Source organism: Carlito syrichta, unplaced genomic scaffold, assembly GCF_000164805.1.
Source record: "Carlito syrichta isolate Samal-C Ts95f unplaced genomic scaffold, Tarsius_syrichta-2.0.1 Scaffold304574, whole genome shotgun sequence".
In the NCBI taxonomy this organism is placed as follows: Eukaryota; Metazoa; Chordata; class Mammalia; order Primates; family Tarsiidae; genus Carlito; species Carlito syrichta.
In genome coordinates, this window is record NW_007248670.1 from 764,270 (window position 1) to 777,137 (window position 12,868).

At 35.6% G+C, this 12,868-nt stretch overlaps 1 protein-coding gene across 9 annotated transcripts in view; it reads left to right on the forward strand.

The window, feature by feature from the left end:
- NCOA1 (nuclear receptor coactivator 1) overlaps nt 1-12,868 on the forward strand; it is a 204,873-nt gene that overhangs the window by 137,040 nt on the left and 54,965 nt on the right. For all 9 annotated transcript variants that reach the window (XM_021713489.1, XM_021713490.1, XM_021713483.1 and 6 more), the window contains 2 exons: nt 6,788-6,935; nt 8,231-9,551. In XM_021713489.1, the coding sequence (XP_021569164.1) occupies nt 6,788-6,935; nt 8,231-9,551 (1,469 nt within the window). The remainder of the gene's footprint in view (nt 1-6,787; nt 6,936-8,230; nt 9,552-12,868) is intronic.

Below are 12,868 nucleotides of genomic sequence, written 5' to 3' on the forward strand. Positions count from 1 at the left end.
AATCCTCTCACCTCAGCCTTCTGAGTAGCTGGGACTATAGACATGCACCACCACACTCGACTATTTTATTTTTTATTTTTGTAGAAATGAGGCCTCACTATGTTGCTCAGGCTGTTCTCGAACTTCTGGCCTCAAGCAATCCTCCTGCCTCGACCTCCCCAAAGTACTGGTATTACAGGTATGAGCTACCATGCCCACCTAGACTTAGTTTTATTTGCCTGTAACTTATATACATTTTCACCAAGGCAAAGCAGGTCTAGATTATTGTCTCATCATCCAAATGATTAGGCTTCCTACAGATGTGACTGACCACAGTTTAAAGTTTCTAAACCGTTAGAATGCTCCAAAAAAAAAGATTAATTAAAGTATAATAGATACCTAGTATTTCATCAGCATGTAAGGTAAAACAATTTAGAGTAAAAGGTAAAGAAATATAAGTATAATCCAGCACTTCTTTCTTGTTAGTCATTTCTTAATGTTCTTTCCTTCTACATTTTTTAGAAAAAAATATTTTTCAATAGAAATACCTTGTGTTTTTCTCAGAATTAACTTGTCCAGAGTTCATATGACACTGATTCTAGTCTTTTAGAGATTTTGGACAACTTGCCAAACAGCTTTCCTGGGTTGTACGCATCTTTTTCTGGTATTTTATATTCAGCAGTATCTAGCCTGGTAAGAGAAATGTAGTCCATGAAACACTTACATTAGAGTCACCTATTCTAGATGTTCATCTGCTGCATTAAAATCTCAGGCGAGTACACAGATATCTTAACAAATCTTAAAGATAATGCTCAAGTTTGAGAACCATAGGTCTGTCAAATTGACGAGAGGTACAATTTGCTTTTGCAGTTTCCTTATTGCTTCTATTCTCAGGGAGGGACATTGTGAAAAGAGTGAGACGAATTATGCCACTATATGCTTGATTTTGTGTAATGCTTTACAGTGATTGATATTTAGGCACAAAAAATTTGTCCTCCCTCTACTGTCTTTTTTCCTGTCCATTAAATTAGTCTTTGAAGGCAGCAGCTGATATAAAATTTTAATATACATTAAAAATTTTAGTTCTTAGCTTAGTCTTTCATCTGCTTTTGACAGAGACAACTCATAAACTGCTATCAACGAGAGTTAACTATTTTATCTTCCAGAGTCAAATCTGAAAATACATTTTAGTCAAAGAATGTGTGGAAACTACTCAGCATGGACTAGATTAAAGCCATGATTCTATGTTGAGGTTGGGGGGAAATGGGTATTAGGATCCCTTGTGGAGACGGTCCATGCAAATATGTATAGTTTGGAAAAGGTTTTCAGCTTCCATTCAAATCAGAATCATGACTTTAAAGGAAGGTCTAGGTTACAGTGCTTCCCAAGGTCACAATCAGATAGTTTTGTCTGGGATGGTTGTTAAGCCAGATTTCTGGACCCCACCCCCACATTACTGAATCAGGGCCTGTAATCTAATATTTTTTTTACAGAGAAGTTGGTAAAAAAAACATAAGCCTAAGTTCCACAAGATATTAATAGCTCTAACTAGGAAATGTTGTTTTAAGCTTAATTAAGTTTGGGAAATACTCCATTCTCCTACTTTAGGGGATTTACAATGTATATTTAAGGTATTTAAGTTTCTGAGAAGTTCTACAATAAAGATACCTTTTCAACTTTTTTCCCCAGACTTTTTTTTTCCCCCACAGAATATTTTCCTGTAACACATCTATTAGCTGTCCGGGAGAGTAGTAGTCATAGGAAATGTTGGACTGTATAGCCTAGAAACTAGTTTTTTGGAAGTCCTGTGTACCTATATACAGTGGTGTAATGGGTAATCATTTCTTATCTTTGAAATATCCATGCTACATTGGTATTGCAAAGTAGGCTAAGAACACAAAGCATATATAGTATGATTTCTCTCTCATACATTTTTTTATTTATCCAGTTCTAGAAAATTAACAAACTTTTAGCAGTGGTTATCTCTGTATTGGAATTCCAAATGACTTTATCTTACATATTTTTTGCTCGTTTCAGTATTTTGTAATCATAAAATAAAGCTATTTTTAATATCCTGAATCAGAATTAAAAGGAGTTTATAGTATTAAGAAGTTCTGAAGGATTGTTATAAAACATAAGTACTCATATTAATGATTAACCAGAATGTTCTTTGATACTTGTGTAATGTAGTTAATTCCATGGACCATGTAGTAGTTGATTGAAAATCTGTTTATGTCAAACTTTGTTGAAAATATTTAAAATATGAATTTTCTGTCTTCTTGTAGCAATTTTGATATACAAAATAGTATTTACTTACTAGTGATTAGAAATCTTAGAATATCTAGGGGTAATTATTTTTTCCATACTTAGTAACAATTTTTGAAATTGCATTCTCTTTGCTTATATTTGTCAGTGCCAAAAAGAAAAAGATGTGGCATTGATCCATAATACCTTGCTACATATTTTATACCTGCCTGTTTAGTTAACTTCCATATGGCATGCTTGTTTGAGATTATCTCACCACCAAATTGAGAGAGATTTTTTTTTAAAAGCTCTACTTCTGCAGCTGCTACAACCAGGGAAAATTTAATGTTTCCTTTGCTTTGTAGCTCCGTTGAGGCCTATTCTAGGGGGAAAAACAAAACAAAACCAATTGTCATGTTAAAGGTTCTTTGGAAGACTTCTGAGGCATCAGTAATAGCCCTTCAATAATATTTGTCCCCACTAAGTCCTCTAAAAAACGTTTAGACATGGACCCAGGAGTCAGAGATCAAAATACTACCTGTATAGCTGGCTAAAATAGATTAGAAAACTCGGACAGGGCCTGTGATCAAAATGGGATTCTAAAACTAAATCTTGAAACCTGCTCTAAGGGAAAATTGGTGTGCAGAACAAATGCTTATTGAACCAACTTAGTAGAGAGTTGCGACTACCTTACTCATCTCTTAATTTAAGATATTAGTGATTGTCATACAGGGTTGAAACTATTGGCATAAATGGCATCTAGGGATTGACATTATGTATGAATCAGGACATGTGTACTTTGGAAGCTGCTTATTTGTGACTTTTTATCAGATATTTATTAAAATATTTATTGAATATCTGCTGGTACTAGTCTCTATGCTAGGTATTACCTCACAATATTATTGGCTTCATCTTAGTGATGAGTAAACTGAGATGCATGAAGGTTAATTACATTAAGTCTTCAACTTATAAATGATAAAGTCAGAAGTCAAGCCTGAATTTGACTCCTAGGCTCTTATTCTTTTCATTGATCTATGCTGCCTTCATGTTTGTCTCTTCATCTGAACAATTAAGCATCAGAATTTTAGTTAACTTGAAAGTCTTATTGAGTTCTAATTAATTAAGGTTTTGCCATACTAAATATTACTTTTTTTATTTCAAAGAATGGTTGTGTAAATTATAATATGCATTGTTGTCCGGGTATGGTGGCTCATGCTGGTAATCCCAGCACTTTGAGAGGCCTAGGCAGGATTGCTTGAGCCTAGGAGCTTGGGACCAGTCTGGGCAACATAGCAAGACCTTATCTCTACAAAAAAATTTAAAAATTTGCTGGGCATGTGCCTGTAGTCTCAGCTACTAGACAATCTGAGGCAGAAGGATCGCCTGCACTCAGGAGTTCAAGGCTACAGTGAGTCTTAACTGTGGATGCCATGGTACTCCAGCCTGGGCAAAAGTGTGAGACCCCCCCCACTCAAAAAATAATAATAATATGCATTGTCTAATTCCACATATTCTCATCCAAAATAAATAACCTAACTTCAAAACTTAAGGTGTGGTAATTTCCTTGTATTAAATGAATAGGGTTCCCCAAATTCTGGAATTTTTTCTAGTTTAGATATAGTTCTACAAGTTTAGGCAGCATAATTAACCAAAAGACTATTGATATTTATATAACTTACATTAAATATCCTCATATTTCCATGTTAGCCCAGGTTTTTGTTCTTTTGCACTTCAAGGGGCTTAATAAATCAAGATGTTTATCTTTATTAATTTCTATTACAAATTTAAGTCTAGATTCCTGTAAGAACAAAAACATAAGATATAAATATTAAAGAACATAGCTAAGATGAAAGTCTATCCTTTAAAGAAAAGTTGTAACAGTTAATAACATGTCAGTATTAGCCTAGTTGGATGAGATTCAAGTTGAGGATCAGTCAACTGAGTACTTACTTACTGGGTGGTTTTATTGCAAAGCAAGATTCAGTGAAGAGTGGAAAACAAGAATGGCACACAGTAGCAGCCCTTATGTTTATTCTGGTTAAAGGAGAAGAACAAAATATGTAAAAGTTGTCTAGCTCCTATTCTAAAAGATGTAGTAGAAATGTTTAAGAAATAATAAGCAATAAGGTTGAAAATGTAAGTTGAAATCAGATTGTGTAGAACTGTGCTATTCAATATGTTAGGCACTAATCACATGTGACTACTGAGTACTTAAAATATGGCTAGTATGACTGAATAACTGAATTAATTAATTTATGTATTTATTTTGAGTCAGGGTCTCACTCTGTCGTCCAGGCTGGAATGCAGTGGCATGATCACAACAATCACGGCTCCCAGCAGCCTCGACCTCCTGGGCTCAGGATCCCAAATAGCTGGGACTACAGGCATGCACCACCACACCTGGTTAATTTGTTTATTTTTTGTAGAGACAAGGTTTTGCTATGTTGCCCTGGGTGGTCTTGAACTCCTGGGCTCAAGCAATCTGCCTGCCTTGGCCTCCCAAAGTGCTGGGATTATAAGCATGAGTCACTGCTCCTGGCCAGGAACTGAATTTTAAATTTTATTTAAGTTTAAATTTAAATAGCCACACATGGCTGATAGCTACCAGCTCTGTAGTGAAGAGTCAGTGAGTGTTTTCCAAAAGAATAAGGAAAACCTGAAAAATGATAAACGATGAGGAAATGGATGAAATGACATAAGTAACATGAACTATATTGTCTGCCTTGCTGGCCCCTTTATATGTCTTTAGCTGTATTATTATTCCAGGTTAGTAACTCATTTTTAAAATCCACTTTTTTGTTGAAGTTATATTTTCCAAAATATATTGTTAAAAAGATAAAACAGTTGGGATTGTTAATGCTTTTAGGATTTGCTGAAGCAAACATTTACTTATTTCCTTACAAAAAAAAATTATCACTTTTTCATCCTTTATTGTTTCATTAGATACTAAATTTCTCCATGCGTTATGTTTGGTAAATGTGCAGTGATTTAGCTGAAATTGCCAGATGGGTAAGGAATGTGGTTGTCTGGGTTGTCTTAATCATCCCAATTAAGTTTATATTCTAGTTTTGGTACTTAGGCAGATATGTTATGGTACAGGTTTTCAGCAAACTATGCCTTCTTCAGTTGATACTGTATACCCAAGACAAGAAAATAGAGTATGTCTTCTCTTTACTTCAAGTAATACGTAGCTTCAAAAATTATTTATTAATTGGTCATTGTGAGTCCTTTTCACATTGTCCTTTAAAATATAATTGAAGTCCTTTCTGGAAAGTCTTTGAAAAATAGCACTAACATTTATTACAGGCTAAATTATAATAGTCATTTGTGACGGTCATTCTTATGTTTCAGTGGATATGATTTTTAAACTTGGCATAGCTAAACCTACCTATTAAATCTTTCTTAAAATGGAATTCTATTGTATCACTAAAACTTCAGTGATATTTTATTACTTAATAGTCTGATATAGCCTTTGCATATTTAATAAATATTTGCCTATATTAGTAGAATTTTGTCTGCTGTTAGTAAAACTTTAAGACGAAAGTAAATTACATTGTTTATAATTGACTATCTTAATTTAGTTTTTGTTCTGCATATCAGTAATCATTAGCTTTATCATAATTTGCTTACTAAACTTAAAAAATTCAAACATTAAAAATAATACACACAAGCCGGGCTCGGTGGCTCAGCCTGTAATCCTGCGCCTTTGGGAGGCTGAGGTGAGTGGATTGCCTGAGCCCATGGGTTCGAGACCCGCTTTGGGCAGCGAGACCTCATTTCTACAATAAATCAAAAAATCAGCCGGGCATGGTAGCCCATGTCTGTAATTCCGGCTACTCGGAAGGCTGAGGCGGAAGGATCACTGGAGCCCAGCAGGCCAAGGCTGCGGTGACCAGGAGTGGCTACTGCACGCCAGTCTGGGCGACAGTGAGACTCCAACTCAAAAAAAACTCCCAAAAAAATACATATATGAGTATAATAACTTGTCAGATGGTACCTTAGTGATCCACCTTCCTAAGTGAAAAATTAAATTTGAATATAAGCTAAAGGACTTTGTAAGCCATTCAAAACTTAGAGGGTAAATTTTATGGTATGTGATTTATATCTCAGTAGAACTGCTAATTTAAAAATCAGCCAGCAAAAGAAAACAAAACAAAACAAAACTTGTTAAAGATAATACTGAGAAGGGGAGAAAAGTACTTTCTGGCATTTTTAAAAGTAGACTTAATAAATTTGAAGAGCTGCCCCAGTATAGGGGAAGATTAAGGTTGATATTTTCCTGGTTTGGAGTTTCTTCATAATCATAACTTATTTGAGGAGGCACCCATTCAAGTATGACTGCATTAAAACCTGTCATCAAGTGGTAACAGGATTGCAACTGTAATCATTTTTCCCCCTCAGATATCTGCTTTGTCTGAACTATTCTTTATTCTGAATCTGAGCAAGTAGCAGTTGGGAGGGCATTTAAAATGAGGTTCTAGGTAGAAATAAGGCCTGGTGACTCTCCTTTGTCCCATGTACAAGTGTCCGAATTTTAACTAGGTTTCTCTTTTGTTTGAAACAGTGATGACTCGTGGCACTGCCTCCAGCCCATCCTATAGATTCATATTGAATGATGGGACAATGCTTAGCGCCCACACCAAGTGTAAACTTTGCTACCCTCAAAGTCCAGACATGCAACCTTTCATCATGGGAATTCATATCATCGACAGGTACTACTTATTTGGAGAGCTTCATATGAAATAAGTCAATTCACATATCTCTTCTTAGAGAAACTTTTATACTCTTGATAGCTAGAAAAAAGAAATTCTAAACTAGGTTAAAACTAGTGTGTTAAGTATATAATCAGTCTATCCATATTGAGTTTTATAATTTTGTTGCTTAATAGCATTGTTGTTCATAAAGGAAAACAGGAAAGGTGAGGCTGAAAATATGTTTTAGGGGATAAAACCAAAAGGTGGCTAAAAATTGACAATTTTCCATATATGAATCTTACAAAAGATTTCAGAATTTGCTAACACTGTTATTTTTATTTTTGAAAGTGCTTTATTTTCATTAAGGAAACTTGATGGCTCCCGAGTTCAAGTTGACACTTTCTCACAGAAACTCATTAAACTATCAACTTGAAATTTTTGAATGCCAGTTGCCTCTAATTTGTTCCCTACTCTAAATGTATTCTACACTGGTATACATGGTAAATTCATGGAACTACTCTTTTATATTATAACTTATTCAAAATTGTACGTTTACTGCTGTCTAAAATTTAGCATTAAAAACAAAGACATTTTCCCTCACTTCATCTTTTTCTCATCTAATGTATTTGCTTATTGGAACATGGTAATGCCAGTCACAAATCTGTTGTTATAATTATGAATTTGAGTAAAGAACTCACTGAAAACCTGAATTCAGTGTAATGCTTTTTTCTAATTATAGTTTAAATTATGCTTGTGAGTGGAATTAGCACAGTTCGTTTTTCATATTGTGATTTCTCTTTCAAAACATCTGCTATGTCTACATATCACCTTTTTTAATTTTTACATCAGTGATACAGTATTTTCCTTACCCAGTCTTCCTCTTTGGAGTTGAAATACTTAAAAGCTGTAATAGGGGAGTCCTGAATAAGTACTTTTTAAACAGAGGTGTGGGAAGTTTATTTTTCAACCCAAAATATTATTATAATGTTAATTGTTTGTACTAAGTTTTAAAAAGTTTAACAGTATATATATTTTTTTTCCAAGACCAAGGATTTCTTTTACACATAACTGAGACCATTATCAAATCTTAGAGTCCATAAGCACTATTTCTTAATAAATGGGGCTAATACTTCACAGTAGAACAGTCCACTGTTTTTCCTTAATTTAAGGTGATCTAGAAGCTATTTACTTGATAGCTTGCAATATTAATGAGGTTAATGGTCTTTTTTTTTTTTTTTTTACAATATGCATCATAAAAATATTTTAATGGAAACAAATGAAAATGTTTGAATATAATGTATTTTTCCCCCTAGGGAACACGGTGGACTTTCTCCTCAAGATGACGCTAATTCTGGAATGTCAATTCCCAGAATAAACGCCTCAGTCAATCCTAGTATCTCTCCAGCTCACGGTGTGGCTCGTTCATCAACCTTGCCACCATCCAACAGCAACATGGTATCCACGAGAGTAAACCGCCAGCAGAGCTCAGACCTTCATAGTAGCAGTCATAGTAATGCTAGCAACAGCCAAGGGAGTTTTGGATGCTCACCTGGAAATCAGATTGTAGCCAGTGTTGCCTTAAACCAAGGACAGGCCAGTTCCCAGAGCAGTAATCCCTCTTTAAACCTCAATAACTCTCCTCTGGAAGGTACAGGAATATCCCTAGCTCAGTTCATGTCTCCAAGGAGACAGGTCACTTCTGGATTGGCAGCAAGGCCCAGAATGCCAAACAATTCATTTCCTCCTAATATTACGACATTAAGTTCCCCTGTTGGCATGGCAAATAGTGCCTGTAATAATAGTAACCGATCCTATTCAAACATCCCAGTATCATCTTTACAGGGTATGAATGAAGGGCCCACTAACTCCGTTGGCTTCTCTGCCAGTTCTCCAGTCCTCAGGCAGATGAGCTCACAGAATTCACCTAACAGATTAAATATACAACCAGCAAAAGCTGAGTCCAAGGATAACAAAGAGATCGCATCCATTTTAAATGAAATGATTCAGTCTGACAACAGCTCTAGTGATGGCAAACCTCTGGATTCAGGACTTCTGCCGAACAATGACAGACTCTCAGATGGAGACAGTAAATACTCTCAAACCAGTCACAAGTTAGTGCAGCTTTTGACAACAACTGCTGAACAACAGTTACGGCATGCTGATATAGACACAAGTTGCAAAGACGTGCTGTCTTGCACAGGCACTTCCAACTCGACCTCTGCCAATTCTTCAGGAGGTTCTTGCCCCTCTTCTCATAGCTCACTGACAGAGCGGCACAAAATTCTGCACCGGCTTTTACAGGAGGGTAGCCCCTCAGATATCACCACTTTATCTGTTGAGCCTGACAAAAAGGACAGTGCATCTACTTCTGTGTCAGTGACTGGACAGGTACAAGGGAACTCAAATATAAAACTAGAACTGGATGCTTCAAAGAAAAAAGAATCAAAAGACCATCAGCTCCTACGCTACCTGTTAGATAAAGATGAGAAAGATTTAAGATCAACTCCAAACCTGAGCCTGGATGATGTAAAGGTGAAAGTGGAAAAGAAAGAACAGATGGATCCTTGTAACACAAACCCAACCCCAATGACCAAACCTGCTCCTGAGGAAATTAAACTGGAGTCCCAGAGTCAGGTGGTTAATTCCTTGCTTCACAGAATGATCATTTCTATTTATTTATTTATTTTATTTTTCATTTATTCTACTCCAACCAAGGACCATATATAGATTCATGATATGTTTTATCCTATCTACTGGGCATATGTTAAAAGGTTAGTATCAATGATGGGCAAAAAATCATAGTGTGCCCTCAGAAGTTTTCTTTAGAACTTCAGAAAGCTACAGTATTAATGCAGCATTCTTTTTTTGTTTATTTGTTTGTTTTTTGAGTTGGAGTCTCACTCTGTCGCCCAGACTGGACTGCAGTGGCCGCTCCTGGCCACCACAGCCTCGACCTGCTGGGCTCCGGCGATCCTTCGCCTCAGCCTTCCAAGTAGCCGGAATTACAGGCATGCGCTACCACGCCCGACTGATTTTTTTATTTATTGTAGAGATGAGGTCTCACTGCCCAGGCGGGTCTCAAACCCGCGGGCTCAGGCAATCCACTCACCTTAGCCTCCCAAAGGCGCGGGATTACAGGCTGAGCCACCAAGCCCGGCTTAATGCAGCATTCTTAAAAAGTAGATTTTTCTTTCTATAAGTCAGAGTTCACATTTTTAGAGATTTTTAATAATGCTTTTCCTGCCCTCTCCTCCCTGCCCTGCCTGTTGAATCCAACTCTCTGGGAATAGAACCTAGGAATCTGTATTTTTAAGGAGCTCCCCACAGAACTCTGATGTGTAGCTAAGTTTGGGTACCGCTGCTGTAAATGAAGTGGTAGAGAAATATGAGGAGGTAGATAAGGCTACCTAGTCTGACTTGCTTTTTATTTCCTTTGAAGCATTTCTAAGACTATTTTTCTTTTCCTCTAATTCTAACCACCATCAAATATCATAAAAGAATAGGGATTTGAATATTCTGGGTAACAGATTATAACCCTTATATAACATGCCCTGTTAAGTAAATAAAAATAAACTTTTCCATAAATTGTTATGGATTAGGACCTTCTGTGTTTAAGATGGGGTGGAGGTGTTATAAAAATTAACAGGCATTTTCTTTTTAAAAAAATTTATTTATTTATAATAAAGATGTGGGATACAATTCAGGGCTAGATATACAAACATTGATCATGCAGGTATCCTTGTTGATGAGCATGCCCCTCCCTCCCCTAGCACCTTCCCCCAACTGCCAGTCCTACCCCCCCTTCCCCTGACAGTTTTCTGCTACAACAGGCATTTTCCTTTATTGAATGATTGCTGCAGACTCAGAAGGAATATGAGAAAAACAAAAAATTTGGTCCCTCCCCTCTAGGAGTTTTCACATTATTTGAATACATGATATAGACCAGCAGTCCCCAACCATTTTGACATCAGGGATCGATTTCATGGAAGATAATTTTTCCATGGACTTAGTGGGAAGGATCATCAGACATTAGATTCTCATAAGGAGTGCGCAGCCTAGATCCCTTACATGCACAGTTCCCAATAGGGTTTGCGCTCCTATGAGAATCTAATGCTGTAGCTGATCTGACAGGAGGCTCTCAGCCACCACTCACCTCCTGCTGTGTGGCCCGATGCCTGACAGACCATGAACCAGTACCAGTCCATGTTCCAGGGATTGGGGCCCCTGATATAGACAGCCTTGAGATAGCTGACAATGTATTCGCAAAACAGATTATCAATAAGACTCTCTAGCATGAAACAAAATTCACACTTACTATGCATAGGACCTTCAGTTTCTTGAACCAGTTTGATTTTCTGCCCTCCTCTCACAAAAATTTCTCTCTTCCCTTAGGCACACTGCATTCTAGGCACATGGAAGTCTTTGTCATTCCTGAGATAAGCCCTGTCTCTTCTAAGCATCTTCTACCTTGCTCTTCTTTCTGTGTCTGCTGAATTTTACTCATCCTTCACAAACCAATTCAAACAATATCTGTATAAAACCTTCCCCAAGTTGCCCTAGTTAGACATTTCTTTACTCTCTACTCTCACTGTGCTTTGTATTGTCTCCACTAGTGTTTGCAGTAACACTGTTTTTACTGGTTTTCTGCATGTGTGCTCTTTGTAAAGAGCATGTTTCTTGGTACAATGAAACTAAGATTGTTTTTTATTTTTATTTAAAAAATAAACTAAGATTGTTTTCTAAAACAGAAAAACAACTTTAAATAATAAGTACATTAGAATCCTCACTTTTTAAAATTAACCTTAAAAGTAACAGTTTTTTAAAAGAATACCATTGTGTACGATCCAGCTATATCTATTTTGGTGTACATGTGCATACATTTCTGCTGAGTTTATTCCTAGGAGTATAATTGCAGGATTAAGATATGCATGCATTTATCTTTAATAAATAATACATTTTCCTAGTGTATGAGAGTTTCTTCTAGTTGTTCCATGTCCTTGCAAATACTTGATATTATCAGTTTTTTAAATTTTTAAAAAATTCTTGGGTATATGTTGTGCTATTTTATAGTTTTTGCATTTTCCTGATAAATGTTCATAGGTCATTTAGATATCTTTTGTAAATTCCTAGTGTAGTCTCTTGCCCATTTTTTTAAATGTGTTGCTTTTGCTTATTGACTTGAAAGAGTTCTTTATGTATTTTGGATAGGAGTTATTTATTAGTTATTTATTTGCAGATATCTTCTGCATTCTAAGGTTTGCCTTTTCTTTCTCTTACTAGTGCTTTTTGATGAAGTAAATTTCTTCATTTTAATATAGTTCAATTTGTCAATTTTTTCCTTTATGGTTAATGCTTTTTGCACGTGTAACAAAAGACATGTAAAAAAGTGTTCATAACAGCTTTATTTGTATTAGCCAAAAACTGGAAACAACCCAAAAATCCATTACAGTAGAATGGATAATAATGGATAATTATATTGTGACATATTCATACAATGGGATGCTGTTCAGAAATGAAAATGAATGAATCATTGCTACATGTGACAATATGTCTGAACCTCAGAAATGTAATTTTGAAGAAGTCAGACATTTTAAAAATACATAAATATAATTCTGTTTTTACAATCTAGAAACAAAAATTTTTCACTGAATTAAATAAAACCCAAGTAGATAGATATTTTATGTTAATTAATTATCTCAAAGTAATCATAGTGTAATAATATTGTGAAATCAAGGCCAGTTTTCTTTTAGATATAACTTCAGACAGATGTAGGAGCTCCTTATTTATTCTGGAAGATATATTTCTTATACTGTTAAATCCTTAAGTGGGAATAGACGTTTCTGAGATCTTTAAGGCTGATATACTATTTATTAAAAAGTTTCCCAAAGTTTTTTAAATTACAAAAAAGTTATGACAATGTAAATTTAAAGTTAGTCATTTTGCAACATTTT